This window comes from Aphelocoma coerulescens, chromosome 14 (assembly GCF_041296385.1).
Source record: "Aphelocoma coerulescens isolate FSJ_1873_10779 chromosome 14, UR_Acoe_1.0, whole genome shotgun sequence".
Taxonomy (NCBI): domain Eukaryota; kingdom Metazoa; phylum Chordata; class Aves; order Passeriformes; family Corvidae; genus Aphelocoma; species Aphelocoma coerulescens.
In genome coordinates, this window is record NC_091028.1 from 10527596 (window position 1) to 10537379 (window position 9784).

The window sequence follows — 9784 nt, forward strand, 5'->3', positions numbered from 1 at the left end:
AGCTCCTTTCAGGAGGGTGGAAGGATTACTCCGAAGTAGATGGGAAGCTGGTTGGATACTGACAGTTCTGAAAGCTTTCCTCATTACAGATGACAATCACCCATTATCATCATCATCATTGTGCCAATAACTGCGTGTTTTGTAGGCAGAGGTGCTATTTTCTGAAATTCTGAGAAATTCTCTGAACTATGAGATAAGGGTGACATTATGGATGAGGGCATTTGGTCGTGGTGGTCATGATTATAACAGCTCCAAACGCCATTACACGGCACTGGGCTTATTTTCACATTAAATGGATTTGCTCCTGTGCACTTGCTTCCTTGTGGAGTGGCATCTGACAGGCAATTTTACAAGTGAGAAAACCAGAATTAACCAGTTGGGGCCTCGAGAGCTGCGTCCTGATGAGGGACGTGGCTGCCATAACCTCATTGCAATGCAGGAATCTTCCTCGTGGGCAAAGAGCCATTCCTGGAAAAGCTGATAGACACAGAGTAAACAAACAACTTATTTGTTGCTGTTTTCTCAGCCTGGAAGTCAGTGCTAAAATCCTTTGCTGTGTATCCCTGGCAGGGATGCCCTGTGGCACAGGGAGGGTATCAGTGTGCCAAAGCCCCCCATGACTCCCAGTTACATGGAGCCTAACCAGAAGCTCTCTTCTTGCTCTTAGGTGATTACTTTGGCATCCTGATGGAGGAAAAAGTGACCAGCTTTCCCTTCAGCGTCCTGGATAATCCCATGTACTGGGGCAGCACAGCCATCTACCTGGGCTGGTCCCTCATGTGAGTACGTGCCCCTACAAACACCTCTGGTTGTGGGTCGAGTGTGGGGTTTCTTGGCAGGGCATGAGGTGCCAGGCTGCATTGGGGCCCAAAAAAACATGCTGTGATGGCAGAGAAAGTGCATCATCCCCTGACTTCTGGCTCCCTGGCTATTTTTGTGCGTGGAAAATCTTGTGCTGTCTCAAAACACTCGCAGCATTTGTTGTAGAAAAATAAATAGCAGCCAAGTGCTGGGGGAGAGGAGGCATCAGCAAATGCTCTGCAGCTGAATGAGGTCCTTGGCAGGCTCTGCACGTGGAAAAATCAACAGTCAGGGCCAAATTCATGCAGGGTGTCACTCGGTAGGGGCAGGGCACTGGGACTGGGGAGCAGTGTGACCCTGCAATTACTCTGAAAAAAGCAAAACAAGCCAAGCCACCCTTTCCCCCAGCCCACAGTGATAACACTTCCGAAACGCTCCTTGTGTGATACAACACAGCTTAATAGCCTGCCTAGGAGGAAATGAATAGGCTGTAATTTAGCAGCAAATGAGCAATATACTCTATTCAGTGTAACAAGTTTGATGTGGTTTTCATTTAATATCACATTTTATTTATTTGCCCAGGAGAAAAAAAAAAAACCCTGGCTGTGTTACTTCAGGAACCCGTGGAGTGTTGCAGGCCATTACCACTGGGTATTTTGCACTGGTGCTCCTGACTGTGACCACTTCTCCTCTGCTTGGGTGGAAAAATGAAGTGCTTTGCCACTTTCTGGTCATTTTTTCAGCCATGTGTGCAGCCCCTGGTAATAAGTAAAGCTGATGGTTTCTCTCCTGTCTCCACTGAGCCTTGTTGCTGTTAGTTCTGTGCTTGAAATCCCCCCCGGTGCTGTCAGGGTTGGCTGCGTGAGGCTGTTTCCCTTCCTGGCACAGCCACGGCACTGGATGGGGTTTAAATCCTGGGAAATGGCGCAGGAGAGCCAGAGGGAGGCAATGCTGGACACGAGAGTTGGCCACAGGGTCTGCAGCAGCACCATGGAAACATGGATATTGCTGTGGGAAGTGGGGCGGAGCTGGGGCAGGATGAGTCCCCCCACACCACACCACGACCCCCACAGCAGCACAGAAGGAGGAATTTGACCAGGAGGAATTATAAGGAGATCTTTATTTGTTTTAAAATTAGCATCAAACTACTTCCTAAAACCTTTGCAGAATCCACTGAACTCTCCTGAGCTGTTTCTGTCACAGAATCCCTTCATCACCCCTCTCATTGTGGTCTTCCACCACAATTCTGAGCAAGAGCAGCTCGAAGCAGCTCAGGATAGCAGTGATTGCCTGCTTTTTCTCCTTAAAAGGCTGCCACCATTAAGGCCAGCGAGGCGTGACAAATAATTGCTGTGAACAAATGGCTGGAGCTGTGCAAAGTGGCACCAAGACACCGCCCACCTGCCTGGGGGGAGCTCAGCACAACCCTTCTCTCGGTGGTTTTGGCTGTTTGTCTTCCCTGGGATCTCGGTTCATATAATCACACAGTCATTTAGGTTGGAAAAGGATTCTAAAGTCATCGAGTCCAAGAATTAACCCAGCACTGCCATGATCACCACTAAAACATGTCTCCAAATGCCACATTTACCTGGCTTTAAATCCCTCCAGGGATGGTGACTCCACCACTGCCCTGGGCAGCCTGTGCCAGGGCTTGACAGCCCTTCTGGGGAAGAAATTTTCCCAATATCCAACCTAAACCTCCTGTGGGGCAACTTGAGGTCATTTCCTCTTTTCCTGTCGCTTGTATCCCTGGCTCCACCTTTCTGTCTGGGAGTTGGAGAGAGTGAGAAAGTTCCCCCTGAGCCTCCTTTTCTCCAGGTTGAGCCCCCCCAGCCTCCTCAGCTGCTCCTGATGCTCCAGACCCATCCCCAGCTCCATTCCCTTCTCTGGACACCCTCCATTGGCTGAATTTTTGTGGGGGTCCACGCTGTCTCCTGAGGTCCCAAGGCTTTCAGAAGATGTCAGGTGTCTGCCCTCAGAGGCCAGAGCTGATGTCCCATCTCTGTGGCAGCGGGAAGGATGCTGGAGAAATGTGTTTGCTGTCTGGTTCGGGCCAGACTTGGAACACAAAGCACATTTGTCCTCCCTTGGTGATGCATGACTCCTTATCCTGGCATCAGAACCCAAAGGATTGATCCATTTTCATCCATAAGGGGTGAAAACACATCACATAAATCATCCTGTCCTCTGACTCCAGTCCAGCCTTAAAAGCATCAAGTGGGGTGACAACCCACAGCCATGGGGAGCTGCAGCAAGGCTGGGGACAGACAGACTTCCTACCCAAAGAAAAAGTCCTGCTAGGACAGCAAAACCTTCCTGACTGATTCATCATCACTGCTACAATCAGATGTGGCCCAATATGTAGGTCAAACTCATAAGAGGACAGGAACAGTTCACCCAAATTCCGGTCATCACCTGTGTCGAGCAGCCTCGTTTCTCCTGCGAGACAAATGGAGCATTCACTGTGTGGGGACAGTTTTGTGTGCCTCTGCTAGGGAAGTGTTCTAACCCACAGCAGCAGACTGTGTAAATCAGAGCTGGAGCTGCAGCCAAATGATGCAATTAGAGGTCTTGCTGTCAACAAACAATCATGTAAATTTGTTCTCTCTGATAGGAATCAAGAAGGAGACATGACTAAGCATGTAATAGCAGGGGGTTGGGAGAGAAAGAAGTTGCCCGAAGCTTCCTAATGAGGGAAAAAGTTATTATAGAATGAAAACAGTGAAAAGGTGGAGATTTGTGGGTGCCTCTTTAGGAACTGAGGAGGCTGGGTGGTACCTGAAAGTGGCTCCAGTACAAGGTTTAGGTAGTTCAGTCTCTTTCTGCAGGTGTGTTTTCCCAGCAGCACAAGTCACCTTGCACCAGGCTTGTGGGATGTTTGTCCTCATAAAATCACAGAATGGTTTGGGTTGGAAGAAACTTTAAAGCTTATCTTAATTGTCCCCCTTAATTAGGACTCTGGTGATTGCCTTTAAGTGCTGGTGGCAGCTCAGCTCTGAGGGGGACGCTGTCAGCAAATAAAGTATTTACCTGGCCCTTGGTGAGGAAATGTGCAAGGCCAGGCTGGACAGGGTTTGGAGTAGGCTGGGATCATGGAAGGTGTGTCCCTGCCCATGGCAGGGGGCGGGTTGAGATGAGCTTTGAGATCCTTTCCAATCAAAACCATTCCGTGATTCTATGATTCTACGACATCCCTCTTTAGAGCAGGAGGTGATGAGGATTTTTGGTCCCAAAGCTTTGGCCTCTGCTAAAAGGAACAGCCATCTCCATTGTATCCACAGTTCTTGATCATCTCTCCCCATAACCAGACAGTGAGGAGCGGTGGGTGGCATTGGTCCCCCATGCTGTGCCTGGTGACATCTCGCTGGAGGACACATTCCTGAAACACCTTGAAATGGGTTTAAAAGTGAACCAGACCCCAGCAGCACCCAGCCCCGATGCAGCACCCAGCCCAGCACCCTTCCCAGGGCAGGAATGGACCTTCCCATCACTTTCCATCCCCATCCCTGCACTGGCTGAGCCACCACTTGGATGTGTGTGGTGCCATACACTGCTCTGTCTGCCTGGTGTCCCCTGTGCCCTGGGTGGCCCATCTTTTTGGGACATCAGGCATTTCCCTCAGAGCATGGGCTGGGAGCTGCAGCTGTATGTCAGCAGCTGCTCAGCCCTTAAACATCCCTATAATCTCAGGATTTAGCATCAAAGCAGGAGCTCTCATAGCAGGGATCAGACTTAAAAGAAGTCACTGAAGTAGGCTGGGGAAGAGTCTTTGCCAAGGAACATCTGTCTAAGACAGTTAACATTAAGCACAGAAAAAACCCCAACCCTTTTGTTCGCTTCTGTTTAATGAGCGAGCGAGAGCTCTGTGCAGCCCAGTGCCTCATTTCACTTTCTCAACCAGGTCTTGCATAAGCCCATGTACTTACCTGATCCTTCCCTTCTCTTTCAAAACAGGCATGCCAGCCCAGCTGGCCTTTTGCTGACAGCTGTAGTGGCAATTTCCTACACAATCGCTGTGCTGTATGAGGGGTGAGTAGCTGTGCAGAACTGGAGAGCTTCTAATTATTTCTACCAGCTTTAACTCCCGAGGTTTCAGAGAACTGCACAAGTAGAGATGTTTTTTTCCAATTAATTCAGCAGGGAAGAAGGAAAACAGAGGATTATTTTTCAATTGTTTTGATAATGGGCAGATTCCACTCTGAAACTATTTGCTGAGTTCTATGAACGTTTGTGCATATTTTATTTTTAGCAAAATGGGACCTTTTTTTCCTTTTGGGTGCCAGATTCTGTTTATAGCAGAACAATAAGGAAGGCAGTGAGAGGACTCATTGTGTCTTCAGAAGAGCCCCTACAAGAAGCACTTGCATTTTGTAGTTCCTTGGATGGGCTTCTCTGCTGTTTTGCACCACAATAGCCCAGCCAGCAGCACAGGATGGAGCAGCACAGAGTAACTCCCAGAAGTAGCAGTTGTACTGGTGAAAGGTCTTTTGTATTTGCAAGGGAGGAGGAGATGCAGAGAGCCATGGTCTGCATGAGGGGGAGTCTGGGTGTGTGCTGAGCCTTGTCCTGCTCCGCACGGGGATGGTCCTGTAGCTGCTCCACAGCCCAGAGAGGCTGAGACCAGGATTGCCACGGCACAGGAATAGTCAGGCTGTGCCAACCTGTGAAGGACAGATTTTGTAGGCCCAAAGGAGAGCACAGTCTTGATTTTAATTCTTCCTCCCTTCTTTTGCCCCTGTCTTTTGTCTCTGCCCCCTCTCTCTGCAAATTCCCATCCTCCCAACTGCAGGCCTTTCACAGAGGAAATCTATCGGCAGAAGCAGAAGGGAGTGAAGAGCAAGTAGCCCCAGGTACGTTTGCTGATGGGCATTTCAGGGGCTGCTTTGCTGGGCTCCCCCACCAACGAGCACCCCTGCCCAGTCCTGCCTTCCCCAGCTCCTCCAGAGTCCTTTCCACACTTCTCAAAACATTTGAGCTTCAAGCTTCTGCAAAATCCCAGGCAGAGAAGCTTTTCACAGCAGCAGTTGTGTCCGCCTCTTGGCACCCGACCAGCAGCCCCCAAATTGTTTTGATTATACACTTGAGAATCAGTGTGAGGGAAAATTGCTGGGAAGCTTCAAGGCTCCAGGCTTAATCTGAATCAGGCAGAAAAAAACAGCTATTGGCCGTGGCAGGTGCTCCAGAGAGTGGCAAGGATGGTGTGAGAGGGCATGTGTGCCTCCTCATCCCTCAGGGAAATCAGGCATCTCTGATCCAGCTGCTCCTTGCCTGAGCCAGGAACATTTCTGCCGGTGGGCTCACCCTAAAACCTCAGCCCAGGCTTGTCTGGGGGATCAAAGGCTTCTGCAAAAGCACAAGCTCCTGGCCAGGCTCCTTTCCTCGGGGTTCATTGCCATCCTGGAACTCCCAGTGCATTTGCCTGCTGGTTGTTGGAGAGTTGGGATGATCCCACAGCACTGCTGAGGTTTTGGCAGCACCGTAACTGCTGCTGACAGAGCTGCTGTGGCACCAGTGAGGTCCCCAATGGACTCTTGTCCCTTTGCCTTTTGCAGAGCACTCTCTCAGGTACCTCGTGCCTCTCCGGTCCCCACACTGTCTGATTTGCCCATTTTCCTACTGAGATGTATCCTAGTAATTAGCCCAGCAACCCTTAATGAGCTGACTGAGCTCCCTGCAGCGCTGGAAGTGACCAGAGGAACAGCCTGAGTGTGGTGGCAGCTCCTTGCCACAGCCCATGGGAGATGGAGGTCCCTCTCCCCAGGTCTCTGTCCAGGTCACTGAAGCTCCTGATGCTCTCCTGGGAGTGACACAGTGCAAGACCTCCCCACCTCTTCTCCCACACCAATCATTGGAGATCTGCAGAGAAAAAGGAATTTCCTTTGGACTGGAGGGAAAGCAGAGTAATGATGGAGACACTGGGGGCCTTTCATAAGTGAGCTCTGAGCATATGGAAGCACCAGCTCCAGCTGATCCTGAAGATCATCTGAAGGTGCTGCCTGAGAGCTATGAGAAGCAGACAAAGCTCGGGTGCAGCAATGGAGAGGGCTCGGGAGCCCCTGAGGATTCAAACGCAGCTGGGGAGGGAACAGAGGAATCTGGGGTGAGCTCAACAACAGCAAAACCTGCTGCAAACCCAACAACCAAGCCCCTCTTTTTTGGGAAAGGAACCTCCCCGTCCAGATCTGCAGTTTCCCACCTGTGCAGAGCCCTGCAGCGTCTCTGCACTATTGCAAAGGTTCCGAGAAAAGTGATTGAAAAGCACAGGGATGTGAATGTATGACCTAAACCACAGCCCAGGGTGATGGAGGGATGGCAGCTGTCCCGTGGGGAAATCCCAGCATGGAGAAGACCCAGGGGAAGAGTCAATCCATATCTGCACCTCACAGATATCCCACCCCTGGCCATGTTGATGCCCCAGCCCCTCCTTTTCCCTGGGTCCACATGAGGGTCCTGCTGCCTTTCCCACCACCCAGTGCCTTCCAGCTGTTTTTCACTGCCTTGCAGGGGCAGTGGGTGGGAGGGAGGGAGGAAGGGAAAGGTTTGTTTCTGCCTTCCACACTGTGCAGCAGCCGGGTACAGATGTGCCCCTCTGCCCCTGCTACCAGCCTCGGCACGTCCCAGAATTTCCCCACACTGGATCCTGCCTTGAACGGAAAGACTCCAGAGGTGATGCTGTGGGCTCAGGCTCTGTTTTTACAGATTCCCAGAACAGTTTGAGAAATAAACTGTAAATGACCAAGTGAGCAGGTGCTGGAGAAGGGAGCTGTGCTGCTGCCAGCTCCCACACGGGCACTGGAGCACGGGGCCACATCTCAGCATCACATCGTCCCCTCCACAGAGGGTCCTCCCTCTTCTCCGTGTCACCTCCATGAAACGGTTCCATTTCCTTTTGCTTTGCACATTGTAATTAATTCACCCTCTGGGCATTGCTCAGCAGAATTAAAAGTGTTGGTCTCTTTTCAGTCCAGCCTCCATTTCCTCCGGAAGGGCTCACAAATGCTGTGTTTGTGTTTCATCACTTCAGAACCATTACACATAGATTTCTTTTTTTATTGCCGTCCCCACAACCTTCCTCTCAAAGATTTGGGCATAGTATTTTATTTTTAGATAAGTTTCCACATCCCCTTCACAGTTAATGTTTATAGACGGAGGCTAAACTGGCCCAGTACCCATAGCAACCATCGAGGAGAGGATACATTGCATTATTCAGACAATTTATGTCAGAGTTGCCAGTCCTGGCTCAAAGTCTCTGATGTCAATAAACTTGGATTTGTTGATAAGTGAAATCAGTATTTGCTGAAGAAGCACGTGCTCATACGGGAAGAATTACTCCTAACGAGAACACAGCAAGGGCTGTATTTGTGCTGTCTCATTCCCGGTCTGGGGACCATGTGTGCTGTTCCCAGTCCCTTCTGCAAGGCCAGAGGGGACCCCAGTTGTACCATTCCCCTCCCCAGCCAATATCAGCCTCCTAAAATGTGTGTCTGTCACTGTAAACCCCAGTGGTGGAGCTGTTTCCCATCCCATGCCCACAGCGTCCCATGAGCACAGGGATTTGTGCTGTGCTGGGACTGGCTTCATGGACTCCCTCGCCCTTGTTCTGCCATTTCCAGCCCTTCCCACTTCCCAGACATTCTGTGGCAGTTTCGCATTGCATTGCACAAGGTTTTTTTTCTGGGGTTATGCCAGACACATCCCTGGTTTCAGTAGTTCTTCCCACAGCAGCCAGCATGGATTAAACGTCTCTGCCTTCACAGAACTGGTTCTGGCTGCCATAAAGTTGGAGTTTGACATTTTAGAGGCATCTGCTCTCTCCCTGAGGAGGGAATGTGAGGAGCTGGAAGGTGATGTTCCAGCCCATCTCAAGGGGTCTGAGCCCACGTTTCTCCCTGGGGCAGGGGGTGGCCCTGGCCAGGACCAGTCCCAGGTGGTGGTGTGCTATTCCCCGGGGCTGCAGGGAGGGAAACACAGAGACACCATTATTGGTGTTGTTTTACGGTATTTGACAACAAGGGATTAGGGGACTCTCCTTGGTTCTAAGGAAAAAAATGTGATTCCTTTCCAATTGCCTAATATTTCCAAGAATTTGAGATTACACAGGGAGAGGGTGAAACCTTCAGGCTGAGCATGAAGTGCTGGTGGTGTTGCAGCTGTTTCCCCTCTTCCTGGCTGCAGCTGGGACATATTCTGCATGAATGCAGGGATGGATCTCATGGCCCCTGGGTCAGAACGTGGATCCTGCTGCTTCCAAAGGCAAGACCTGCACTGTGGGACCCCCAGGACCAGCCAGTTGCAGCCCCAGCTCCGTGCTGCCACAGGCAGGCGCATCCCTCTGGCCTTTACAGAGACATCAAGGACCAAATGGGGTCCCTGGAAATGGGGTCATGGGGCCATTTTCGTAACTTCATGCCTTCAAAATCCAGCATGGGGCTTTCTGGGCCCACTGGAGCTTGGCAGGGGGGTTGTTTGCAGCCTTGGGAATTGTCTCACATGATGCTGTGTGCTGACACCAAAGATAACACTTCCTTTGAAGTTTGAGATATTTCTCCAGAGCAAACACCAGGAAAGGAGAAACTAGTTAAATCTCAACTCCTACCTGGCAGGGACAGCTGGGTCACCGAGGCCATTGCTCTGTGCTGCCTCAGGTCCCCCATCCCACCACACAACCTCTGTGCCCACCCTCACAGAGGGTTTCTCTGCGTGGTTGCTTGCATGGCTCCCCCCCCTCCCCATCTCCCTTCCATGGAACTGCACATGGTAATTCCTTGGGATGAGGGGATCATCTGTGCAATAAACGCCCCAGCAAAGGGGATGTGGTGCCAGCTCCACACTCACAGGATGCTTCATCCAGGAGCACTTCAGGAGATGGAGGCTGCATCCTGTGGTCCTTTCCCTGATGGGGGGGACATGCAGAAGCAGGGACACATTCCAAAGGCCCTTCCCTCTGTTGTGACTGCCCATAACCCTGTGCCCGTGTTTGCTT

General features: G+C 50.9%; 1 protein-coding gene across 3 annotated transcripts in view; it reads left to right on the top strand.

Moving 5' to 3' along the window:
- PEMT (phosphatidylethanolamine N-methyltransferase) overlaps positions 1-7763 on the top strand; it is a 42603-nt gene extending 34840 nt beyond the window's left edge. For all 3 annotated transcript variants that reach the window (XM_069030395.1, XM_069030396.1, XM_069030397.1), the window contains exons 5-8: positions 668-779; positions 4756-4830; positions 5591-5651; positions 6354-7763. In XM_069030395.1, coding sequence (XP_068886496.1) covers positions 668-779; positions 4756-4830; positions 5591-5645 — 242 coding nt within the window. In that variant the 3' untranslated portion in view covers positions 5646-5651; positions 6354-7763. The remainder of the gene's footprint in view (positions 1-667; positions 780-4755; positions 4831-5590; positions 5652-6353) is intronic.
- Positions 7764-9784: the final 2021 nt, after the last annotated feature.